General features: G+C 51.4%; 2 protein-coding genes across 3 annotated transcripts in view; both read right to left on the bottom strand.

Annotated features, from left to right (window-relative positions):
- Nucleotides 1–5,752: 5,752 nt before the first annotated feature.
- LOC111151754 (SPT4 homolog, DSIF elongation factor subunit) lies at nt 5,753–11,605 on the bottom strand. 2 transcript variants are annotated; one of them, XM_022509927.1, is made up of 5 exons: nt 11,367–11,605; nt 10,744–10,850; nt 6,923–6,978; nt 6,590–6,643; nt 5,753–6,136 (listed from the first exon to the last, which is right to left on the bottom strand). In XM_022509927.1, the coding sequence occupies exons 1-5, from the start codon at nt 11,478–11,480 to the stop codon at nt 6,069–6,071; spliced, it is 399 nt and encodes a 132-aa protein (XP_022365635.1). In that variant the 5' UTR covers nt 11,481–11,605; the 3' UTR covers nt 5,753–6,068. The 2 variants fall into 2 exon arrangements, with proteins under 2 accessions (XP_022365635.1, XP_022365636.1); XM_022509928.1 differs by having other exon boundaries at nt 11,412–11,602.
- Nucleotides 11,606–13,034: 1,429 nt separating this feature from the next.
- The window catches only part of LOC111151340 (ring finger protein 43), a 65,138-nt gene continuing 53,080 nt past the window's right edge, over nt 13,035–25,092 (bottom strand). The window contains 8 exon segments of the mRNA XM_022509283.1: nt 13,035–14,479; nt 17,297–18,446; nt 18,448–18,647; nt 19,529–19,631; nt 20,136–20,297; nt 21,392–21,496; nt 22,127–22,258; nt 22,370–22,444. Coding sequence (XP_022364991.1) covers nt 14,436–14,479; nt 17,297–18,446; nt 18,448–18,647; nt 19,529–19,631; nt 20,136–20,297; nt 21,392–21,496; nt 22,127–22,258; nt 22,370–22,444 — 1,971 coding nt within the window. The 3' untranslated portion in view covers nt 13,035–14,435.

Raw genomic sequence — 25,092 nt, 5'->3', positions numbered from 1 at the left:
GGGGACTGGGGCAAGGGGCCCAGGCCCCCCAAGAAGGGCCCAAGGTTGAATGAGCGCCATGAGGTGTTGAGGCCCTCTTCCCCAAAGACCTTGGTACCGAGGCCAGTAGACCCGCATCCCCGAAAGCTCCACCTACAGGCTGGGGCCCAAGGGGGCAAAAGGAAGACAAGGAGGACCCCCTCATCCCTGCCCCAGTTATGGGCCCTAGATCCCCGTCCGCCACAGCAGAAATCAACGGTGGCCATAAGGACAGCTGGGCTGACACCCCAGTGCAATTTGGTCTAGCTGCGGACCTTGGGCAAGTGATAGAACTGAAACTCAGTTTTCTCGTCTGTGAAAGGGGAATACTACCTCCCAGATGGCACTGAGGATCGGATTCAATAACGAAAGTGGCCGGTTTGGAACCTGGTAATTGCCATACTGACAGAGTAAAACATTAGGAGCCCTGGGACAGCTTCACACTCATGTTCTTGCGTTCCAATTGCTGTGAAAGATCCCTTTGCAAGGACACCCCTGGTGTTTACAGCAGTGGAGGAGAGACATGGAGGTCAGAGGGGTCGTCCTAATCTGAGCCTAGTCCTTCCTGCTGCGGAAGCAGAATAGACACCCTTTCCTCAGACTCAGTCACCAGAGACGTGATGTGCCCACCTTGAGCGCCACCATCTCACCCTCCCGCCGGGCCCCTCTGAGCTCCTTACCCCGCCCTCACCTCCCGGTTCCCCTGGGGTGCAGGGCTGAAGAAGTGAGTCTGTTCGGCTGCCCAGAGAAAGTGCCAGTGTCCCAGCTGCCAGCTCAGGGTGGGGGCAGCCGCTGGCTTCTCTGGGACCTGTGATCACTCCTTTGCCTCAGGCCTTCCCAGCCTCTGCTAGGACCACAGCCCGGGGGGGGGGGGGGGGGGGGGGGGAGGCGAAGCAATGACTGCCAGCCTCTTCCTCTCAGTGGAGTCCTTCTCTGTTCCAAGTGCCAATTTGCATTTCCCCCTCTGCCCTCCATTCCTCGAGCCCCTAGGGACGAGATGACAGTTAAACCCCTTCCTCCCGCTGGTGGCCCCAGAGCACTCATTTCCCTCCAGGTCTTTTCCGGGATGGGGGGAGGGGTTGAAAGGGTGGCAATGGCTGATGGTGGGCAAGAGCGAGAAATCCATTTTGGAGAGACACTGGGGTCCCTCCACCCTGTCGTCTGAAGCTATTGCTTACCTTCCCTCAAGTTCTCTCTTTAGCACAAGAGCTCAGTGTGGAGGAAGGAGAGTGCACAGGCAGGTAACAGCACATAGGAGCTCTTGAAATGGGCCTGCCAGGCCTCTGATTTCCTACAATCCCAGGCCTTCATCTGTAGGATGGGCCCCCAAGTCCTCTGTCCATGACCCCATAATGCCTGCCCTCCACTCTTGGGGGCGTGTTGAGAATGGGAGATGCCACAGGTCTGCGGGAGAGGGGTTTTCGGTCACATTTCTCAGAAGATTGGGGATCTTGGTGCTATCAGCCCTCAGTTTTCTCTACCCTTGGTTCCTGCTTTCTGGGATCTTAGAGCAGAGAGAAACACAAGCATCTCTGGGCAGAAGGCTCCAGGCCAGGTAGTGTAGGATACATAAAGTAGCAGAGACCCCTTTGGGATCAGGTTGACCACTGCCTCTGGTGCTGTATTCTCACCCAAAAGGAGGGCGGGCCGGTATAAGTCACAACTCTCCCAGCCTTCACATTCTCTGGATGATCTGTCGCTCTCCAGCTCCAACACTCTGGCCAAGGCCCAGGTTGGCAGCCATGTACTTCTTTCCTCAGTCTACACCTTACTGGCTCACCCTAGAGCCATATTTATCAAGCGTGGCTATCTGTTCTCCTAGCTCAAACGAGACTGGAGGGGAGGACAGTGACATATGGGTAGCAGAAGTGACAGGCTGAAATGAATCAAGAGGTAGAAAAATAATCAGTCCCAGAACCATTTCACCACATGATACAAAAATGGAGGTTTCTAACAATGACTTTGAGCCAAGTAGAGGTTAAATCACTTCCAGAATCTTGTATCCAATCAGTAAGGAAGTATGTATTTAAAGAAAACAATAGCATATGTCACTAAAAAAAAAAAAAGAGAGAACAGAGAGATTAAAATTAAAAGCCACGGTGCTTAAAAGGAAAATGTGTCTGCTGTGATATATTTCTGTATGATAGGTGTAGTGGAACATCTATCGTCCCACAATACTACAGGGATGTCATTCTTGCCACACTTATCTGGAACTTATCTAGAGGTGGACAACTTTGGATAAAGTTGTTGTCTTAGATACACATAATAGCATACAGCTCTCAGATGGCTTTTATATAAATTAATGTATTTCTTACACTGATCCTAAGATAGGACCGTCGTGTCCTTAAGTGAACTTTTTGTTTGAAGTTAGCATACAAAGAAAACGCAGCAGATCCTGAGTACATAACTCAATAAATCTTCAGAAGGTGAACTGACCTATGTAACTGGCATCCAGATGAAGAAAAACTATAATTATCCTCAGGATCCCCTTGGGTCTCCTTTTCCACCCCCAGCCATCACTGGTGACCACTATCCTGCTGCCTGAAGCAGTTTTGTAGAAAGGAAATGGTTTGAGTAGTCAAGTGACTGGGAGGCAGGGGCAATGCCCCTAATTGGATACGCACATATCCTTTCATCACAACTCTGTTTCAGTGGACTGTGAAGGGGCCATAATTGGGCTGCAGATGGAGGTGGTGAGTAGGGAAAAAACAGAAGAGGTTGAGGAATATGGGGCAGAGGTCAGCAGATACCTAAGAACTGCTGGGGTAAAAAAGAAGATGCAGCCAGGTGGGAACTGGGGGAGGGCTGGACCTGTTTCCCAATGTCCTGCATAGGGGTCCTTGAGTAAATTCTAAGGGTCACCTCCCTGGTCCCTTGCCCCACACTGCCTCCCACTCTTTGGATAATTTGGGGACTAGAGATGTAAGATGTGGGGTGTTCGGGGGACTCAATGTATAGGGACATGTAACTCTCACTTATAATGAACTAATGCCTCATGCTGGTTCTGTGGAATCCTCATGAAGGGAGCAAGTCCACCGCATGTGGGGAGAACTATGTTGGAAGGAGTTAGCAGCCCTAAATTGGGTGTGAGTAACGCATTTCTTGAGTTCAGGCTCTACTTCTTGATCATGGCCAAGTCACTTTAACTTTGACCCTTAGTCTCCTCATCACGACATAAGGATGTTAACTATGATAATAGGGGTTTCATGAAGATGAAATCAGATAACGGACATGAAAGCCCTTTTGTCAACAGTAAAACATCATTTAAATGAAAAGTTTTACTGATAAACACGAAGGAGACTTCCAAAGTAAGATACTAGTCTGTGCTTCAACATTACATACCTGTTTTACGCACTCACAGGATCAGGCGTCCGGAAGGGGACGTGAGGATTGAATGGCAGGTTATAGACAGGCTTGGAGTGAGAGGGCATGGCCATGCCCAGAGGAAATAGGCCAAACTTAAAGAGTCCAGCCTGAGCTTACGCTCCCCCAGCTCAACCCCGTTACTCTTCCGAAACAGCTCCCCTCTAAAACCAGAATGTTCCAACCTCGTTCTGACCCTAGTCACCAACGGTTGCCTCGGAACAGAGGCCACGTTCAGCAATGAACTGCTACTAAGTCTGTTTTTATTTTTTTAACCCAACGGGCAGTAGTTGGTGGGAAGTAGAGAATAAGGAATAAGCAGACAAGGAGGGCAGCCTGGTCACTAGCCTGGCTCGCATCTGTCATTGTGGAACTAAAGAGGAGGAGCCTTGCCTTTCTGAAGTAGGGAAGCCCAACGACTGAGCAGGAGACCAAGACCCTGGGTAGGTGTGGGACCTCCGTGGTCAGAATGGGGCTGAACCTGACAGGCCCAAGGAGCAGCGCATGGCCCTCGATGATGTGTGATGCAGGGCAGCCGTAGCTGAGACCTCCTTGTCCGCGTAGTGCCCCTCCCTCCTGGGAAACCTTTAAGAACCAGCAGTCCCTCTTGCAGTTTCTCTGGGTTCCCTGCAGTGGGTGGACTCTAGCACCTTCTAGCCTGTCTGGGCTGCCGGGTAGCACCATAAGCAGCTTCCAGGACCAGAAACAGCAAGAAAGCGAACTGAGAAGCAGCTTCCAGGCAGAGCCCACTTGGCACCAAGTCTGTGACACCCGGTCCCCCTACTGGGCACCCCTCCCCCACAACCCTCGGGGCCTGTGTCTTTCGCTTCCTGCAAGGCTAACAGTTAGGTCGTCAGCTCAGTGTGGGGCTGAGGCAGCCTGAGTGTGGTTATTTGTGTACAGCTCCTCTTGCCTCCCCTCCCCACAACTGTTTCCATTCTCACCGAGCAGCCACGTCCGGGTAAGACACGCAGGACAGCAGCTGGGGATTTCCAAGGGACTTTTTGAGAAAAGCCAGTGAAAGTTGGGTGTTGGCTGCATGGCCTAGGCACTCTTGCTGAAACCCACTTCTCTCCAGATCCTAAGGCTGGCCTGGTGGGGCTACTTCCCAAGGATCCTTTCAGACTGAAATTAAATAGAAACCACCACCCCTTGAGCTCTTTCAGTTTGCTGGGCTGGAGAAATCCTTTAAAAATAGCTGAAACTGGGGTTAACGGACCCCTCCTTCAGAGCTTGAGGGCATCAGCAAAACAGTTCTGGTTTGAGGAGGATCTGTGAGTGACCTAAGCATCCTGGGCCACTTTCAGCTGCCCTCACAGAGGCCTCTGAGCAGACGACGACAGGGGTGGGAGTGGTGGGGGGGGGGTCACTGGAGAATCAGCTCCTCTCCCTCCTTCCCACAATCAGCTCCTCTCTCTCCTTCCCACACACTCCAGGCCGCAAGGAACAAGAGACACTGACTCACTAGCAACACCAGGTGGCTACAGGCAGAGCCCTAGTGTAGGCACCTCCGCTAATGAGTCAGGAGCTCATTCTGCAGCAGTGATTTTCGGCACCTCTCCCACTATTTGATTAACTGTGCGCTTACTGTATACATTAAAGAACAGCTAATAAAAACAGAGTAAATGAATTTTACTTTTCATAAAACCTAAGTTTCAGAATTTTCACATTGCTTCGTTTTTGTAATAACAAAACTAAGGTAAACAGGGTGTTATTGTTTTACAGATGGAGAACAAGAAACCTAGGAAATCAATAGATAGCAATAGGATTCTTTGTGGAGATTAAAGTAAGATTTCTGGTAAATTTTTCATTCTAAAACAAATAATTCACCTTGACCAACAACCTGATATCAAAACCCCCTATTAGGCCAGATGGGCAGGGGAGGGGCCCAACTCCTACAAAGGCATAAACTAACTGGACCAAGATCCAGCAGCCACCTGAAGGTCTCCAGCTGAAGAAACACAGTGGAATGTGTGTAGGTGGGCAAGGGAGGGTCATGGCCTAAGGTACAGGAAGAACAGTAAAAAGAAGGAAAAAAAAGGGCAAGGGAAGAGTAGTAATAAATATGGTCAACAGGCAAAGAATACTGAGAAGCCTCAGACTTTCTTTCAAGATACTTGCTATGCCAGGTCTAGAGCAAGTCTGCAACCCCCAGATGCCAGGACTACCAGCCTGATGGGGCTGCCCAGACTCAGGACAGCAGACCTTCCAACAAGACCCGACGAAGCACACTAGAAAGGCTGCAACTTTGGAAGGCTGAAAGATGGGTATCAGGGAGCTGGAGGGCCTCTGTTGCTCCAGGAAAGTGCTTACAGAGTTAGGTGAGTTCTTCCTGTGCCCAGGTAAAAAGGAGGAGGCAAGGCATCTGTCATGGGTTTAAGAACTTTCCTAGGGGTTCATGTTTATTGGCATCTGACCCAGAGTCCTACTCATGGGTAAGGGCAAAAAACACGTCTCCTACCCCCCATTCAAGCCAGTCTCTGTTAATCCACCAGCTCAAACCACCCCACCCCCACCAGCAGTCCAAAGGTAAAATGGCTCAGGCACACGCCATGTTCTCTCAACGGTTTGCTGAGTCTCAGAGTTGGAGGGGGAAAGTCTCTGAAGTTCTGTCCATTTAGTTCCATAACAAAAAATAAGCAGATGCAGGAGGCGGGGAGCAAAGATGCTGGCAGCCACGTATCTTGCTAGGTCTTTATAGCTGTGTCTCTGGATTTGTAGGCCACTCCTCGACTTTTCAGCTCTCGCACGATTCCTGCAGCAGGAAAAGAAACAGCTCTGTGAGGGAGGAATATTCCAGAAGATAAGAAAAGTCTCTCTACTACCACTTTGGTGGGGGGCGGGAAAGGGAGAAAGGAAGGAAGGTGTTCCTAAGCAAAATGGAGCTCCTTCCTACACAGTTCATCAACAGTCCTGCTTGGTTGGCTTGTTACCACTGAAGATCCAGGCACGTGTTTGGCAATGACTTGATAAGAATGAGAAGGAAAAGACTACACACTGTAGTCACTAAAACCAAGGGTTCTGGGGTCAAAATGCCTGGGTTCACATTCTAGCTCACTACTAGCAGGATGACCTTGGGCAAGTTATTTAACCTCTCTGTGCCTCAGTTGCCTCCAGAGTCATGAGGACTAGCGTGTAGTCACAGAAAGGACCTCCACAGAGCGTGGTGGAGCAAGTGAACACTGGCTGCTATTATGATTATTATTACCTTGGGGAAGGCGACCAGTGACCGACACTGCATACACACCTGGCTTAAAGTTACCTATGAGAGAAGAAGAAAGATGACAGTGAGAGTGAGTTAAGTCTAAAGACCAAATGGAGGTTTAAGCTAAAAATGAAAGGAATGCTGCAACTCCAAGAGAAGAGCAATCACTTCTTTTGGCTCTGATGTTAAGTGACAGGGGATAGGACACTTTCCTCCTGTTTCCTACAACATCAACTGTTTCATTCTGTGGCTACTTACCCCTGATTTAAGGCTCCCCCACCAGACCCAGCGGGCAGCAACAAGTAGGCCAGGATAAGGAGAAAGGGAGATACTTACTGACTCGCTGCCACTTCGAGACCCAACTGTCCTCTGGACTCATCATTGCAATGATTCTGGGAAAGGAAAAGAAACAGTCAGCCTGAGCCTCTCCTACTAGAAAAGAGAGAGATGGAGGAAAATGTCCACTTCACTCTGCTTCCAGCCAGCAACAGTTCTGGGAGAGGAAACAAAGGAAAAAGCCAAGTATTGGCTTGGGAAAGAAAGCAGGGAAAATGGACTACTAATGCTGGGGACACTGACAAAGGTTCTTGGCCTGCCAAGCACAGGTTAGTTGCCATTCCCAAAGGATTAGCTCATCAAACTCAAAAGCATCCTTAGCCCGGATTCTCTGGGAAACAGGACAGCTTTAAAAGTAGAAAGCCAGGGGCGCCTGGGTGGCTCAGTGGGTTAAGCCTCTGCCTTCGGCTCAGGTCATGATCCCAGGGTCCTGGGATCAAGCCCCGCATTAGGCTCTCTGCTCATCAGGGAGCCTGCTTCCCCACCTCTCTCTGCCTGCCTCTCTGCGTACTTGTGATCTCTGTCAAATAAATAAATGGAGTCTTTAAAACAACAACAACAACAACAACAAAGTAGAAAGCCAGTTACAATTACAAGCAACACCACCACTAGGGGGCTGGGCCCTAGTGCAAAGGAGGAGGGTGAAGGACAAACATGCTTATGGGGTTACAAAAATAAGTTAGACTTGGCCAAGGTCTGCTCTGATGAGCTGTACAGCCTAAGACACATTTGGAGACCTCTCTCAGAATTATGTGGACTGAAACTCAAATACTGAGTTAATACACGACCAACACCTAGCACAGAGTAGGTGCTAAATAAGCATTAGCTCTCCTTATCTTACTCATTCTCCCCAGGATAGCTCTGATCCACAGGCAACAGAAAGGCCATTTAATAAGGGCTAGTAGGCTGCCACTTGAGCTTGACAAGTAAACACCAGGTACTTTCAGAAGCTACCTTATGTCATTTCTGTCATTCATTCAATCAAATGCTTTCGGACTGCTTATTGTGACAGGTCTGTTATAGATACTGACATTTATCAACTGCCTTCTCAGTAACCATTCCCTCGGGGCACCTGGGTGGGTGTCATTAAGCATCTGCCTTTGGCTTGGGTCATGGTCCCAGGGTCCTGGGATCAAGCCCTGCATCAGGCTCCCTGTTCACCGAGAAGCCTGCTTCTCCCTCTGCCACTCCCCCTGCTTGTGTTCCCTCTCTTGCTGTTTCTCTCTCTCTGTGTCAAATAAATAAATAAGATCTTTAAAAAAAAAAAACCATTCCGGGGCGCCTGGGTGGCTCAGTGGGTTAAGCCTCTGCCTTCGGCTCAGGTCATGATCCCAGGGTCCTGGGATTGAGCCCTGCATCGGGCTCTCTGCTCAGCAGGGAGCCTGCTTCCTTTCCTTTCTCTCTCTGCCTGCCTCTCTGCCTACTGGTGATCTCTGTCTGTCAAATAAATAAATAAAATCTTAAAAAAAAAAAAACAAAAACACAAACCATTCCCTCTTCTTTTTGGCACCAATCTTGCATTCTTATTTGGGGAGCCTTCCTCCCCCATCCATATCCTACATTCTCAGCCACCTGCTGGGAGTGGAACGGACGCCACCCTCTGGGGTGGTTAAGTAGAGTAACACCTGCCCTGGCCTGGCCAACTGACCAGAGGTAGCCACAGGTCGTTGTCTGGACCAACAGTATGTTCTCTTCTATTCTTCACAAGCAATCTTTCTAGCCTTACGGTGCCTATCACCCAACCTTATGATTTAACTTCAACAGAATCCCCACCATTCTCCAAGCATAGCTTGGTTTTCCCAGCCCGTGATTCTACTCAAGTCATTCCCTTGTTTAGAATGCTTTTTCGAAAATGCTCTCTCGCCTCAACGTCCTCAAAAATCCTGAACTTCTTTATGTCAGAGCCTGATTCACATAGTATCTCCTCGGCTTCTAGCTGAGTTCATGTGGCCCTCCTCTGAGCTCCTTTAGCCTTTGATATACCCACTCTTCAAAATCTAACATGCACCAGAATACACAAAAATAACTCTTACAACTCAACAATAAAAAGTCAAATAACCTGCTTGCAAAGTGGGCAAAGGATTTGAGCAGACTTTTTTCTAAGATCTACAAAAGGCCAGTAAGCACATAAAAAAAGATGCTTAACATCACTAATCATTAGGGAAAAGCAATCAAAACCAAAACAATGCCACTTCACATCCAAGAAGGTAGCCACTACCAAAACCAAAACCAAACATAAAACAAAAAAACAAAACAAAACAAAAAAAACAAGCGTTGGCAAGGGTGTAAAGAAACTGGAACCCCTGCACACTGCTGGTGGGAACAGAAAAGGGTGCTGCCGCTATGAAACCAGTATTATGGCAGTTCCCCTAAATATTAAACAGAGCGACTCAGCAATTCCGCTTCTGGATATATACCCTAAAGAAATGAAAGCAGGGAGTTGATCAGATATTTGTAAACCTGTGTTCACAGCAGCATTGTTCATGACAGCGAAAAGATAGAAGCAACCCAAGAGTCTATCAACATATGAGTGGATAAAATGTATTCAGCTTAAAAGGAAACTCCAGACGCATGCGACAATATGGATAAACCTTGAAGACATTGTGGTAAATGAAATGAGCCAGGCACAAAAACACAAATATTGTTATGATTCCACTTATATAAAACACTCATAGTACACTTCAAATTCATACAGCAAGAGGGGTGCCTGGGTGGCTCAGTTGGTTAAGCATCTGCCTTTGGCTCAGGTCATGATCCTGGGGGTCCTGGGATTGAGCTCCATGTTGGGCTCCCTGCTCAGCTTCTCCCTCTCCCTCTGCCACTCCCCCTGCTTGTCCTCTCTCAAATAAATAAAATCTTAAAAGAAAACAAAAACCCAAGAAATTCATACAGAAAGAAAGTAGAATGATAGTTGCCAGGGACTGTGGGAAGGACTCAATCTCACTAGATTCTTGATCTCACCTGAGATCAAGAATTGGACACTTAACTGGCTATGCCACTCAGGTACCCTTGTGTGTAAATCCTTAATTGGCCTAGAAGCCAAGACAGTTATCTCCTTATCCCCCCAAAGAATATTATTCTCTGGCTCCTACCTTGGGGAAAAAAAAAAACCCGAGACCTTGTCACTTATGTTACTCTCATTTCCCCTTCTCCCCATTGGACAATCTCACCAAGGGACATACCTAACAGCATCAGCTTTCAGGTAATAATTTACCACTACTGTACCTTACACCTTACCTTACCTTCATTTTCAGAAAGGATCTTCATGTATTTAACAAACATTTCTTAGCCTTTTGCCACCTTCCGGGCCCTATGCCAAATCAGTGTGTACAAGATAAACACAGTCCCTACCACCAATGAGCTGACAGTCTAAGAACTGTCCAGCAGAAATAAACAAAACCATAAACAAGTCATTTAAAATTTTCTAGTAGCCACGTTTATAAGTAAAGACAAAAGGGTGAAATTAATTTCAATAACATATTCATTTAACCCAGTATACCCAAAGGATTATCACTTGAGTATATAATTAATATTAACAAAGTTAAAATACCTTATATTCTTTTTCCTTGTTCTAAATCTTGTCAATCTAGTGTATATTTTACAGCTGGAGCATAACTCAGTTTGGACTAACCACATTTCAAGTGCTCAATGCCCAACATGCTAGTGGCTACTGTACTGGACAGCACAGAACTTTGTGAACATAACTTTGAGAACAACTAGGATCATGATCTCAAAAGTCTGCCTCACATTTACTGGATGGGGTGGGGTGGAGTAGGATGGGAGTAACCAAAAAGTGAATGAAGGAATCTAGAGGAGCTTACCCATCAAAGGAAGAGCTGGTGCAGTCATATACCATCTCCCGGTTACCCTTCATCTGAAGATATGCATCACAATTGTCACAACCATCATATTCAAACTGGTCTATAGTCTGGGAGAGGGAAAGAAAGGGGTAGGGGTGAGCATAAACAAGGCCAAAAGAATGAGTAGCTCTCTCCATACTTCTACCTGGTCAAGTAGAAGGCTCCCTATGCTGGCTCTGCCTCATCAGGCTTTCCACCCACCACTCCTACAGCTCCATTTCTAAAGTTCCGCCCACACCCTCACAGTCCTCCCTCTCTTGTTCCTAACTGCGTTTTACCTATTCCTTTCCCTAGTCTCCTCAGGGACAGGCATCCTCTCTGACTACTCCCTCAGCTGCAGATCCCCACCCTCACCTGACTCTCAGTGGCCTTCGACTTCAACAGAAGTTCACTGAACGTCTGTTAAGAATCACACGTGTGTTAGCTAAGGATTCAAATGCATCTAAAGACTGCCTGTGTTCCTGCAGACTTAAACGATGGCCTTCCAGCAGGTTCCCACATCCCCTGCGCCCCGCCAAACCCAGCGTCCTGGAACTTAATTTTCTCTTCGCTATCCCCCAGCCCCGTTCCACGTTTTCCCCCACCTTGATTCCCCCCATCGCCCCTACAACCAGCTCCCCGAAGGACACCTTGACCAGCGAACACAGCAAACAAGCCCGCAGATGCCGCAGATCCTTCGGCACCGTCTCGAGGGCCATCCTCTCCGACAAAAGCACAGCAAAGAACTGGGCCACGGATTCCTCAGCCGCAGGAAGTAAACAGCGAATTACCCAGAATGCCTTCCACTTCCGGTGCCCAGGACTTCCGCTTCCTGTGTGGGAAGTCGCAGGTCCCAGCCACCGCCCCCCCCCACCCCCGCCCGTCCTACGGAGATGGTTTCTCCCGCCTGAAAGGCGGGACCGGCCGGGAGTCACCTGGGCCGGCGCGCGCGCCCGCCACCTGGGCCGGCGCGAGGGCGAGGCCGTGGCGGCCGTTGGACCTGTGGGCAGGGCCCATGGGGGAGGGGCGGCGCGGTTGGCGCCTGCGCGGGAACGCGCCGCAGCCGGAGCCGGAATCCCGGCGGGGCGGGCCCTTTGATCTCGGTCCCTGGCAGTAGGCCGTTCGTCCCCTTAGGAGGATCCCAGATGCCAGCCGAGATCCTTTTTTGTCTTGCCGTTTTAAAAAAGCGCAGGGCCAGAGAGCCTACTGTCTCCCTCTGGGTTATCTCTGCCAAGAGGGAAAGAAATCAGGGACAGCCCCTTTCTTCCTGAGAGCAGTGTAGGGTTTCCATTTGCCGTCCGCCGGAATTGTGGCTTGTGAGCCCATGGCGCGTAACAGGCGTATTTATTTTTAAAAAACTCTTTACGTACTTTACTCGTTCCAGCTGATAATTTAGGCTTTGTGCATCTTTTAGCATTTAGACAGTTCCTTTACTTGAGAACATCTGTAGGGGATAGGAGAGTGTCTCCCCCCGCCCCCACCTTCTAGAAAGCTAGATGCTTCTGTGCTCTGTGCTTCAAAACTGGGCAACAGATAATGACGACCCCTATGAAACATTTCCTGGAGAAGCAGAAGGGGAAATGTGCTTTGTGAGGCTATGTGGAATTCATACCAACTTAGCAGTAGCTCTGGATCCTCAACAGTAGTCGCAGGAGTAGGGAGAGCACAGTCATTTGTGTTTTTCAGAATTGGAGCTCTGGGATATAAATAGGTAGTTTCAGGCGCCGATGTTCTGTCCTCCCAACCAGGCCTCCGAACTGAAACAGAGCTTCTTCAAGGAGGGGTGGGGGGGCTGTTGTTTGTGCCCCTGCCATGCTTTGTTCAGATGGGCTCTATGACTGGGGTTAGAATGTTCTCCAGCGTTGGATACTTAATGCCTCCAAACATGCTTTCACTCTTACCTGGGGAGCCCTGCCACAACTCTGTGAAGTAGGCCTATTTTATGGGTGGAAAAGTGAGGCACAGAGTATTTGCTACAGGTTACAAATTCATTGAAGCATCACAAGAGTGTGAAGTAAAAGGTACAATAATAATACAGATAGCAACTGGACCACAGAATCCAGTCATGCTTTCCTCCCTTTCCTGATCTCACTAAACCATGCTTTTAGGGGCATACAAACCAATGCTTGTTGCCTAGCCCACCACTCTGTCCTATCCCTTCCTAAGTCAGAGCCTAACCTCTGATACCAGAAATAATTTACTTCTGTCAATGCAGAAGATGAAACCGTTACCGTGAGTGACCGTCACGACAGAACAAAACCACGAGACAAGACCGCATTTATGGATAAATATATTAGCAAATAAATACATTTCTCAACATAGTGCCTGATTCAAGCGTCTTTCTGTCTGGTTCAGATATAAATACCCATGTGGGTGCCTAGGTGCTAGTTCCCCACTGACTTTGAGGGAAGAAGTTTCCCGGGTAGGGTCCTGTGTCCACTTAGCTCCCACATTCACATTCCAAATGGGATAATGCCTGAGGAGCCGGCAATGGTCCAGCTGCCCTGGGGAGAATGTCACCCTCAGGGGGCCCCTCAGCCCTTGCCCACTCGGTGCCAGCTACCCGGGCCAGATGTCCTGCATGCACAACCTCTTGCATGTACACCTTCCTGGGTGTCCCTGGTCTGTATGGCTTATCATGGGAAGTGGGGCCTTGGAGCCATCTAAACCCAAATGTCCCACTTTGCTTTTCCTTTGTTTTCCCCTGTTCCTCATCCCTGCTCTGAGAGAAAACTCCAAGAAAAGAATTCATCATTGTCCTTGTTCAGCCGTAATTCTGTCTTTTCTACCTTCATTCCATCCTCCCTCTTCTAGATGAAGTCCAGCAGAAATCCTCTTCTTTCCACCTACTTTGGGACTTTGAGATAGGCAACTTCCAGGAAAGAATTATTCCCTCCCCCACTACCCCCACTCCCAAGCCCCAGAGGAACTGGGGCTGCTAGAGTGACGAGGGAGTTTGAAAGTCGGAGACTTCATCCCAGGTTCTTCAGGGCGCTGTACTGCTTTAGGGACAGAACTCCACACCCTGGCTTCCCAGAGCCTCCCCTCTGACTTAATAGAGTGGATATGACAATTAAAGACAAGAAGGGAAGAGCATTCTCCCTTATGCACCAGGGCAGGTACTGCACGGAGAAGCTGCACAGTCTCCCTTTATAGGGCTCAGGGCTCATCTACGTTCCTGATCTGTTTGCAAAGAAGGAAAATGACACAAGCCGAGGTTGCTGCTGATGCAGCAGCTTTACCAAGGCGTCAAAGCTGGTGTGCAGAACTCACCCAAGAGAGGAGGTAAGAAGGACCCTTGACAGGTGTGCACATGAGGCTTGGGACTAGGAAGACCTGCTGGGCCTGGGGAAAACAGCAGCACCTTTATAACATCTATCCACCCATACCCAGCTTCCTGTTCTCAAAAGACAGCCTTTAAGGGAGCCGGCCCACATAGGGAGTAGCTGGCTGCCCCACTGGACACAGGCTTGCTGACTGCAGACGCGTTCTGCACTCAATGTCCAGTGCTGGGAGCAGGGAGCACCTGCCACCCACCACCACCACTCCTCTTCCAGAGGTGCCAGGAAGTATGGCCCAAAAGAGGGGTGTTTTCTGAGGTCCTTTCTTCACTCTGTGCCAGGTAGGGCCAAGTCATCCAAGTACGCTCTTGGTTGGAGCTAGGTCTGAGCATCTCACACAGCCTGTTCACACAGCTCCTCAGTCTCCTCCTCCGAGCCTGCATTTAGAGAGAGGAGGGAAAGAGGTCACTGAGGGTCAGGCCAGCTGCTTTCCTGTCCCACCTGCAAGACAGTATGGCTGGGAGAGAACTACAGAGAGGGAGGAGCAGGGAATGTATCCGGAAGGGGCAACTAGATTGAAAGCTGGGAGGGGCCCCAGCTGGGATAAAGGGGAGAGAAAAACAAGAAAGCTCAAGAAAGAGAAACATACATAGCAACCAGTGTGTTATAATTACTTACTATTTGCTCATTAACCCAGTAAATACTTAGTAAGCACTTGTGAATCTGGTCTGTTACCATATGCCAAATAGAAGAATAAGCAGGGACCTGACAATCTTGTAGGAGAGAGGGTGTGCATGCAAAGGGAAATTATGCAGTGGGACGGGACTGGATCATAAGACCTTTCCTAGAAAGGGGACAGATCATGTTCAAGTGGAGCAATCAGGAAGGGCTTCCTGAAAGTGCAGATAAATGAGCTAGTCGGGCAGAAATGGGTAAGAACTGGATTTCTGGGAAGAGGAAGGCAGCAGAATATTCTGGGTTACAGGGACCGCGAGAAGTGTTTACTAGGTTTGGCAAGGGAAGGGGAAGACTGAAAAATAAAGTGGGGAAGGAGGACGGGGGCTAGTCGGTGCTAGAGCCTCGAAGGCCAAACAGGCTCAGTTTTTGTTTACTGTGGACAAAACAACATGTAGAAATTTCTGTACAGTTTGTTTAGAGACGATGAGCCTGGCAGCAGCAGGTGAGCAGGGCCTAGCCTTCATGGCCCTGTAAGAGGGGAAGGAAGAGCTAGGAGGCTCCTGCCTTGGTCTTTAGGCTGCATCGAAGACATGGGCAGGGACCATGTATCCTTCTTCTTCTTCTTCTTCTTCTTCTTCTTCTTTTTTTATATATATTTTATTTATTTATTTGACAGAGAGAGAGAGAGATCACAAGTAGGCAGAGAGGCAGGCAGAGAGAGAGAGGGGGAAGCAGGATCCCTGCTGAGCGGACAGCCCGATGTGGGACTTGATCCCAGGACCCTGAGATCATGACCTGAGTCGAAGGCAGAGGCTTAACCCACTGAGCCACCCAGGTGCCCCCATGTCTCCTTCTTCTGAAGGAGAAGGTAAAAAAGCTCTCAGGGACAGAGTTAACAGAACCTGGTGCTGACTGTATTTGAGGAGCAGGGAAGAGGGAGGTGTCCAAACCAGTTCTATGTATAGGAGAGAGGGGAGGTGCTGGTCTGGCTCCAGTAGCCACGAGAGAGCCCACGTGACAGGGTCCAAATGGATCATCAAACACATGACCAAAGCTTGCTTTACATGGCTCCAAGGAAGCCATGGTCTTCTCTACTGTCACTGTGTACGTGCCTTTGACCACATAGACCGATCTCCCGGTTGACAAATTCCATGTCCTCAGCACCTAGCCTGGAACCTAGCCCATAGCAAGCATCGAATGCAGGAAGAAAAAAGGAGGGAAGGGCGCCTGGGTGGCTCAGTGGGTTAAAGCCTCTGCCTTCAGCTCGGGTCATGATCCCAGGGTCCTGGGATTGAGCCCCGCGTTGGACTCTCTGCTTGGCAGGGAGCCTGCTTCCCGCTCTCTCTCTCTGCCTGCCTCTTTGCCTACAAATGATCTCTGTCTGTCAAATAAATAAAAATCTTTAAAAAAAAAAAGAAATGAAAAGAAAAAAGGAGGGAAGAAATGAATTAATGAATGATAAAAGCTCTAGGTCTTGACTGTAGGGTTCCTAGACTGAGAGGTCTTATATTTCAGGACCTTTGGGTTCCCTTTTGGGGTGCCTAGGGAGAGCTGTAGGCAAAGAGCTGTGTCATCCAAACCATGGGAGAAGATGGGGGAAAAGTGGGGAGGCTGCTCTGGAGAAGGAAGAGGATTTGAGCAAATAAACACCACATTAAAATGGAGGATTTACATTATCCGTATTGGTTGTAATACAATTATCAGGGATGCACTGAGGCCCCAGGAGAATAAGGTTGGTCTTATTAACAAGGGTGCTCAGAAGGGAAGCCTTAGTTGTTCTTTTACCCCAGGGGGAGAGGAGAAAACCTAAGGACCCCCAGGGTTGCTGGGAACCACCCATGATTTTTTTTCTTTTCTTCACCCCCCCCCCGCCTTTTTAAAAATAATTTCCATAGATCTTCTCATATGGCTTAGTGTTACAGATATCTGCAATTATTTCCCCTCCAAGACCTCACATTGGCTGGGATTACAACTATCAGTAAGTACTTCTCCATGCTGTCCCTCAAGAGCAAGGAACACTTCTTGGCCTTCTTTGTTATCTAAAGCTTATAACTGGGGACGCCTGGGTGGCTTGGTCAGTGAAGCCCCTGACTCTTGGCTTCTGCTTGGCTCATGATCTTGGGGTGATGGGATCAAGCCCCATGTGAGACTCCATGCTCAGCAGGGAGTCTGCTTAAACATTCTCTCCCTTTGCCCCTCCCCGCTCCCCTTCTCAAATAAATAAATCTTTAAAGCTGATAATTGAACTGTGGGCACAGCTTGACTAATTATTACAATATTGAAACACTTACATTTGAGCTGCTGCCTCAAACCACCGCAAGTGCTATCTGATGTTTCCTCCACACTGGCACTTCCCCCAAGACCGCCCTCTGCTCTGGCAACCAAAGGACCAACACCTGGCAGAGTCAGAGTACCTCGGCCAGCATCCTGCGCTATGCCTGCTGTTCAGGATTTTGAATGTTACCCCACTGCACCCTTCTCAGCTGCTGTCAACCCCCTCGTTGGCTGACTTCCCCCATCCTGCAGAAACCTCCGGTACCCGCTCCTCACCACACCCTCTTCCCCTGAAAACTCACCAGGCTGGGCTGGCGGCAGCTGGCAGTGAGGGTAAGGGCATGGCCTGCCCTCTGGGGTGCCAGAACTCCATTCAGAAGGCCCCTCTCCAGGTGGGTGCGGTCCTAGGGACTGGCGTGGAGTCAGACACAACCACACTGGCTGTGAACTTGAGTAACAAGGGCCTGGGCTTTCTGGCAGCAGCCTCCTGTCCAGGCCCGGAGGCCCAAAGATCAACGGGTGGGCCTCCGGGGACCAAGGGTATGCCAAGCTGGTACCGTAATGGGGGAAATTCTGGCAAGCTGGGTGTGCCATTAAGTCCTGGGGCTGAGAGGCAGGGGTGGGCTCTGAGAGGCCCCCCCGCCTTTTCCTCTGTGGGTGTCGAACAGGGAGGCTGGATTTCTGCAAATGGAAGAGGCTGCTGGGACTGGGGCTGGCGGCATCAGCTGAGCCCGGGGCTGCCTCTGGGAGGGTCCTGGGCCGTTGTGGGCTGGGGAGCTGCCCTGAAGGGGCAGTTAGGTTGGATCTGGCAGCCTGCTGATCAGGGGAAGGCGGCTCTGGCTGGGGCTGTGTCTGAGCAATGGCAGGCCTGGCCTGGGGGACCCCAGTTTCTGGGCCAGGCTTTCGGCCATGCCATTGGAAGCGCTTTTTGTAGTGGTGGTGCCGGTGGCGGTGGTAGTGGACGTGGCTGGAAACCTGGCTTTCCCCTGTGGGCACCACGGAGTCCAAAGACCGGGGCCGGGAGGTCACGCAGGGCCGTGTCTCCTCTCCCCGGGGCTCCCCTTCCGGGCTGCAGTACACCAAGGGGTCAAAGTCACTGCTCAGGGAGCTGCGGAAGGTAGAGCTGCTGCCGTGAATGCCCTGCAGACTGACGTCTGTGCAGTTGACCACTGAGTCACTAGAGGAGCCGTGGCAGGGCCCCGAGCTAGAGTCACTGGCAGGCCCGTCGGCCATGTAGCCACTGCGCTCCGTGCGGTAGCTCTCTCCAGAGCCGCTGCTGTCGTGAGGCCTGGCCCGGCGTGCGGGTGCTGGGCACACCGAGGGGTGCTGCGATGTGCGTCGGAGTGGGCTCAGCCCCCAGCCCTGCGCGTAGGGGTGCTGGGCCACTGCCAGGTGCTGCTGCTCGCCCGGAACCCTGGGGTGTGCGGCTCTGGGGACGCGGTGGTGCCGGGGGGGCTGCGCCTGGCTCCTGGGAGGTTAGGAAGGGGCCAGGTCGTGGGGGCCGAGCCACTGCACCCCGGGAAGGGCCCAGCACATAGGCAGCAGGCAGGTGGTAGTGGGCATGGCCAGGATGCTGGCGAATGAGGTGCAGTCTCCGGCCTGGTTCCTGGTAAGAGCGAGAAGGTCCCAGGGACTGAGAAAACGAATCTCCCTCTGGAAGAAAGAACCAAGAGCATGGGTGTTTGACTCCATGAATTGATGGAGGGTGGCTGCAGCAGCCCCATTCAAGCCCACGTAGCTGCATGTTCAGTCAGAGTTGGGGGACCAAGGACTTTCCTAATCTGCCTGTGCCCTGGGATGCCCTGGCTCCTTCCAGCCAGTCTCTCTCCCTGGGGGTTCCACTCTGTATGTCCATCCCCACTCCTCCCACCAGCCCATTTGGGGCTCTTTCACTCAGGGCCACCACTGGCCTGTAGCATACCTTTGGGTAAATTAGAAAAAGGCTCTCTTTCCTCAAGATACTTCACTTTCATCTTTCAGGAAATTTCCATACTATCCTGGTTTTGTTAGAATAAGATACTTTATTGCCAGAAACTCAGAATTATAAATACACAAACCACCCAGATTTGGAATCAACAAAGTTGTCATAAAAATACGATTTTTAGGGACGCCTGGGTGTCTCAGTCGGTTAAGCCACTGCCTTCGGCTCAGGTCATGATCCCAGGGTCCTGGAATTGAGCTCCACATCAGGCTCCTTGCTCAGCAGGGAGCCTGCTTCTCCCTCTGCTTCTGCCTGCTGCTCTGCCTGCTTGTGCACTTGCATTCTCTCTCTCTCTGTCTGACAAATAAATAAATAAATAAATAAAATCTTTTATAAAAAAAGATTTTTAAAGTAACAAAGAAGTCTACAATGTGAACTGTGGTTTGTCCCCCTTCATAGGAAGTACCCTTGAGCGGTGCACAGCCTGAAGAACTGTTAAGGGAGACAGGCATTCCCCTCAGCTTCAAGGCAACATGCTCCGTTGGAGGGCAGCCTCATCCCAGACCCACCCCCCCGCCCCAGCACACAGCAGAGTGCACAGCCCACCTCCTACCTACGATGTTGAACATGCAGAGAGGGCAAGTCCGGTGCTGATGGAGCCAGGGGTCCACGCACACACGATGGAACTCATGGAGGCAGGAAATGACCCGTAGCTCCTGTGGAACACAAGGGGGTCCGAACCAAAGTTACCTGTAGCTGCAGCAGTAAAATGGGCCCTCCCCTTCTTGCTGTGACCTTGTAAAATACCACATAGTAGCCTAGAAATGGTAAGGGCTTTGGCGTCAGGTCAACCTGACTCTTGCCACTTGGCTGCATTACCTTGGGCAAGTTCCTTAACAGTTTTCTGCTCTAAAATGAGGATAAAAAGAAAATCTACCCCCACTGGGCATTGTCATGAGGCTGACACGAGATCATGGCTCTGAAGCACCCACTGCAAAGCCTGGCACGTGGCCACACCGAACAAGGCCTAGCTCTCCGTCCCTGGAAGACCAGGGAAAGAGCCAGAGATCAGGGTTGTCCCCGCCCTCTGCCTCATACAAGATACACAGGGTACAGATGCAACCAGGGAAGCAGCCTTCAGTGCCCTGCCCAGCCTCCTGTGCAAGCGTCCCTCCCCGGCCCAGTCACGTCACAAAGGGCAAGCTCGAGGCCCGCCTTACCTGGCCCTCAGAGAACTCCTCTAGGCAGATGGCACACACGGGGGCTGAGCTACAGCTGCTGCTCGAGTCTGGCCACTCAGCCCGAGCCCTCCCGCAGCTGGCCCGGTACCTCCTGGTGGCCAGCTGGCTGATGGCCCAGGCGGTTCGCTGTTGAAGGGGATCCTGGGAAGAGGGCTGGGGCTCAGATTAGGGCAAGGGCTCCTTGCCCAAGGGTTCCTTGTCCCTCACCCCGGGACTGTACTGGGTTCCCAGTCACCCAGTGAGACCACACAGCCCACTGACTATCCCTAGGTGTCTGTCCCCTTCAAGCTCATACCCGGCTCTGCCAAGCCTTCCCACCCCACCCCCATTCATACCACCAAGCCTTCCTTTCCTTGATGGGCTGGAAGAGAAGTTTTTCATCCCGCTGCCTGCCTGGTATCTTAACTTGGATATCTAATAGGCCCATCAAATGGCATTCCTAATCCCATTAACCCCCCAACCACACACCCATCCTTCCCCGCTTTAAAACTTAATTCAGATCATGGTACTGGTTCTGCTCAAAATCTTCTCGTATCTCCCACTTCACCCGGAGTGAAAAACACTGTCCTGTCAATGGCTTCCGCAGTCCAGCAAACCCCTGTCCTCACCTCTTGCTCACTCTACTCCAGCCTCCTGGCCGCCTGGCTGTTCCTCAGACATACTGGGCACACTTCTGCCTCAAGGCCTTTGCCTGTACTGGGCTCTCTGTCCCATCACGCTCTCCCCAAATACCTCCACAGACGACCTCCTCACCCACTTAGGGTCTTTCCTGTAAATGCCATCCCCCCAGTGAAACTTTCTCTGGCTTCGCTTTTTAAAAATTAACCCTTTCCCTTTACATTCCCTCTTCCCTCTTCTATTTTATTTTTCTCTCTGGCACATACCACCATCCAAATATACCACATAGTTTATTTATTTTGCTTATTGTCTAAGCTTCCCATTAGAATGAAAGCTCCCCAAGGGAAGGGATCTTCTGTCTTTTTCTTCACCCTGCTCTTGCCAACACCTGGCCCCTCCAGGAGCTCTATTTGCTGAATAAATAAATGAATGGGCAAACCTCCATGGAGGGGCTCTACAAGTCAGAGTCCAGGGTATTTAGATGTAAATGATTGCAAGAGCCTAAGGGCACCTTCTTTCCTCCCCTTTTCCCTTCCCACTCCTTTATCCTCCCCCACACAGGAACATGCCCACCTCCATCCCCCCCACCCCCCCCAGTGCCCCCCACCCCAGCTCACCGGCCCGCTGTGGCGGGGGCGGCACCGGAGGCGAAGCACGGAAGCCAGGATGACCACAAAGATGGTGCCCACCACTGTCAGGAGGATCCACACGTCATAATCTGGCTGGGGAAGTGAGCAGAGATTGAGAGAGTCATACTTCTGGAAGGAGGTGGGCCAATCTAAGAGAAGCTCACGTGCCTGGGAGGCAAAGAGCCAGAGGTCCCCTTGAGTCTTCTAGCAGCGGGGAGGACGTAGGGAGGAACCTGCAGGGGGTGCTAAGTGGTCCCTCTCTGCCCACGGGCATGCATAGGAGAGGGTTCTCCAGATGTTCCTTGGGATAGGTACTCTCTGAAGACCCATCTGCTTGGGAGAAAGAGGAAAGGGACCCCCCTGCAGAGTGGCAGCCTCCCAGTGACCCCTGGGTGAGATTTCCAGCTGGTGGAGAGACACCAATCAGGGATCAGGGGCTGGGGGCCAGGGTGTCAGTCTGGCTCTGCTACTCTGTGCCGGGAAACCACGGAGCTGAAAACAACTTTAGAACTCAGGGGCCTAATCTTCTCATTCTGCAGATGAAGCCCAGAGGGGGAAGAAACGTGTCCAGAAGCACACAGCTGGTGTGTGAAGATGAATGGTTATGGTTTCAGAATTCTCTTTGGCTCCAGGAGTGCAAGGGCTTTTGATGAGAGTTGCCACAGGAAGAAATGGAGGTGAGAATGGGTGCCAGGGCAGGGGCTGGAGATCTGGTGTGCTTACCCAGGTTGGGGGCTCCTTCAGCTCAATCCTAACATGGGCCTTTCGGTTTTTGTACACAAACTCCATCAACTTCTCGGCGTCCTTACCCCAGATCAACACCACCGGCCACGTCAGCCCCAGGGGCTGCTGCAACTGCAGGAGGAAGAGTACCCACAAGGGCTGCTGTGTCCTCACTTGTCTTTCCCCAGGTGACTTGATCTCCCTCCATCCAGCCCCCTCAAACACCCCAGTGTCCCTGGGTACCTGCTCAGCAGCAGCTCGATCCTCCGTGATATCAAAAAGGACAGCGCTGGCTCCTCGCTCCCCTGCCATCCGGGCCTGCAGAGACACACAACAGTGGTCCCCCTGCGGTCAGAGCAGGACACAGCCCACCCAGGCCCTGGCCTCCCCCTCCCATGTCTATCCCTTCCTCGGGCATCGCACACACCATACCTCTGCACACTCCTGTGTGACAGTTGCAAGGCGGCAGTGGGACTAGGATCCCTGTCCTGCAAGGAGCGCACTCAGCTCCCACTGCCTTCGAGGACAATGTTCAGTCCTAACTTTTGTAATCAAATAAACCCTTAACAAGAATTTAGTTGTGCCAGGTTGTAGACTAGGCTCTGGAGCTAAGGACAAATAAGACATCTCCCTGCTCTCAGAGTACCCCAAGTCTGCCTTCACTAAGAGCTGGGATAACAGAAAGCAGGGAATGACCAGCACCCCCAGGGAGTGGGGAAGGGTGACCAGTCCCCAGTACAGAGAGGGAGAAGGGGAGAAAAGACAGCTCCTTTTAGAGCTGGGCTTTCTACAGTCCCACCCTGCCTGCCAAGAGGAGCCTGTGGGCATCCCCCAAAGGCCTGGGACCGTGCTGCCACCCAAGGTCTCTGGCAGAGCCCCGGGCTCAGCCCATCTCTTGGTGTCTCTCTCCCAGCCACACTCTAGTTTGCTGACACGTTTCCTGGCTCCAGTTCAAGGACTTAATGGGGTCCCCGTCCAGTGTTCTGTCCCTGAGGTGGCACTGGAGATTTGGTAGGGAGGGACCCGAAGGGCTGTTCCCACAAGGGCACAACTGTGTGTGCAGGCTTGGGGCAGCAGAATCTAGCCAGGCAGCCAGGCAGAACAGAGTAGAGCCAAAAAGAGTAAAAAGGCAAAAATCTAGCAGCTCTGGGTGTGGGGTAAGAGAAGAGAGATAAGGGCAAGGGGTGGGTGGAGACACAAGGGCAAAGGAGCAGGACAGATACTGCCGTGACTTGGCGTCCGGCTGTCCTGCCCAGCACTGCCACTCACCAGCTTTCCTCCCCAAAGCCAAGGCTCATCTTGGAAGGGTATCAGGCTGGGACCTTGTGCCCCCAGGGGCCTGCTGAGTCTCTGGGGCTGAGCTGCAGGCACGGAAGGAGTTAATCCCTCTGCCAGCCCCAGTGGCAGGCGGAGGAGCCAGTGCCTGGGCTCACTCACACGCTCAGGCCTTTGATCTCTGCTTTCTTTCCCTGGGGAGAGCCTGTCCAGGCAGGTCTCCTGCCTGGCAGGCCTGGGAGCGGGGAGTGGGGAGCGGCTCCTCGCCCCTGCTCCTCACTCCTCGCCCCAGGAGGCAGCAGGGACCTGGGCCCCTCAGAACTGGCAGCTTACAAGCAGGGAAGCCCTGGAAAGTGGTGGAGACACTCAAGTGGGGGCCCATAATGGGTCAGGAGGGTAACTTTCCCCCTTCCTCCCTCCCTCCCCCCAAGCTGCTAAGTCCTGGGACTGGACTAGCAGCATCCTGGCCCAGCCCAGGCTCAGGCTCCACAGTCTAACCAACTGGAAATTTACAGGACTCCGGAATGACACTGCGGAAGAAATTGAGAGGTCTGAGCCTTCCTTGTCCTCCTGCTCACTTACTCCCAGGAAGTCCAGCCCAACTAGAGGACCCCAGGCAAAGAGAAGCTCTCCACTCTTAAGAAACGCCCAAGCCATGGTCCCCGAGCAGCCCCAGAGGACAAGAGGAACTTCCACTACTAATGTCACAGTCCAGGCCTTGGCCAAGGCATTGGTGGGGGGTCACCCCAGTAGTGAAACAGTTGAGACTCCTGGATCCCGCATATTGCCAAGCCTCACGTTTCTCATGCCCTGACTGAGACCCTATACCCAGCCCAGGCTGGGAAGAGCATGAGGGAAGGGCACAGCCTTCCTTCTCCAGAGAATTTCTTACTTTCCCCACTGTCCCCCTCTTTGAAGGACTGGGGTAGGAAGAGTGGAAAGTAATTACCCTGATGTTCAAACACCCCAGCCCATTATAGCCCGTAATTACGAAGCTGTAAAAGAGATCAAAGAGAGCGTACTGGCCAACAGGGGAAACAAACAGGACTTTCAGGCAGTGGGTACCTGTGTCCAGAGTTCTAGGAATCAAAAAGCAAGGCTTGGGGCCAGATGGCAGACAACTCTGGGGCTGTCCATGCTTCCCTCCAGAACACCTGCACCCCGAAAGTGGGAGAGAGCGAACGAAAGGAGTACTTCTTGGAAGACTGGAATCTGGAAGGTAGAGAGGGTGGGTAGGCCCTCTGCATGGAAAGACGGGGCTCCACAAAAACAACACAGGGATCTCTTTGGGAGCTGCGAAGAGTCAGCCAGCCCCCTTGCTGGCTGCCCACAGCCTCTAGCCCCTGTAACCAGGACACTGCGGGAATTGCACACAACCCTCTACGCCTCTCTGGGCTGTAGGTTTCCTCTCCAGACACAGAGGCAAGTCTCTGTCATCTCCTCCTCATCAAAGACTGACTGAGTACCTACTGTGCCCAGGGCACCAAGCCAGGGAAGGCCAGGCCTTCTAGAACAACTCATTTTCTAGTTGTAGAGACAAGGCATATACATAATACAATGCTGATAACGTTCTAGAGTACAAATGAATGAAATAAACCAGTAGTGCCCAGATAAAGCCCTTCCCTCCACCACCCCACCCCCACCGACACACACACACACACACACACACACACACACACACACACACAATC

This window comes from Enhydra lutris, unplaced genomic scaffold (genome assembly GCF_002288905.1).
Source record: "Enhydra lutris kenyoni isolate GAN:26980312 unplaced genomic scaffold, ASM228890v2 scaffoldscaffold26, whole genome shotgun sequence".
NCBI classification, from domain to species: domain Eukaryota; kingdom Metazoa; phylum Chordata; class Mammalia; order Carnivora; family Mustelidae; genus Enhydra; species Enhydra lutris.
Note: the sequence above shows the minus strand (reverse complement) of the source record. Positions and strands in the feature narration are given on the sequence as shown.

Bases quoted from the DNA above. Each gene is read 5' to 3' on its own strand.
- LOC111151754 (XM_022509927.1), bottom strand. From the start codon at position 11,480: ATGGCCCTCGAGACGGTGCCGAAGGATCTGCGGCATCTGCGGGCTTGT. The intron at 10,851-11,366 runs GTGGGGGAAAAC...TCCCTCTCCCAG, and splicing joins GGGCGATGGGGGGAATCAAG to ACTATAGACCAGTTTGAATA. The intron at 6,137-6,589 runs GTAATAATAATC...TTCCTGCTGCAG, and splicing joins CACTGGTCGCCTTCCCCAAG to GAATCGTGCGAGAGCTGAAA.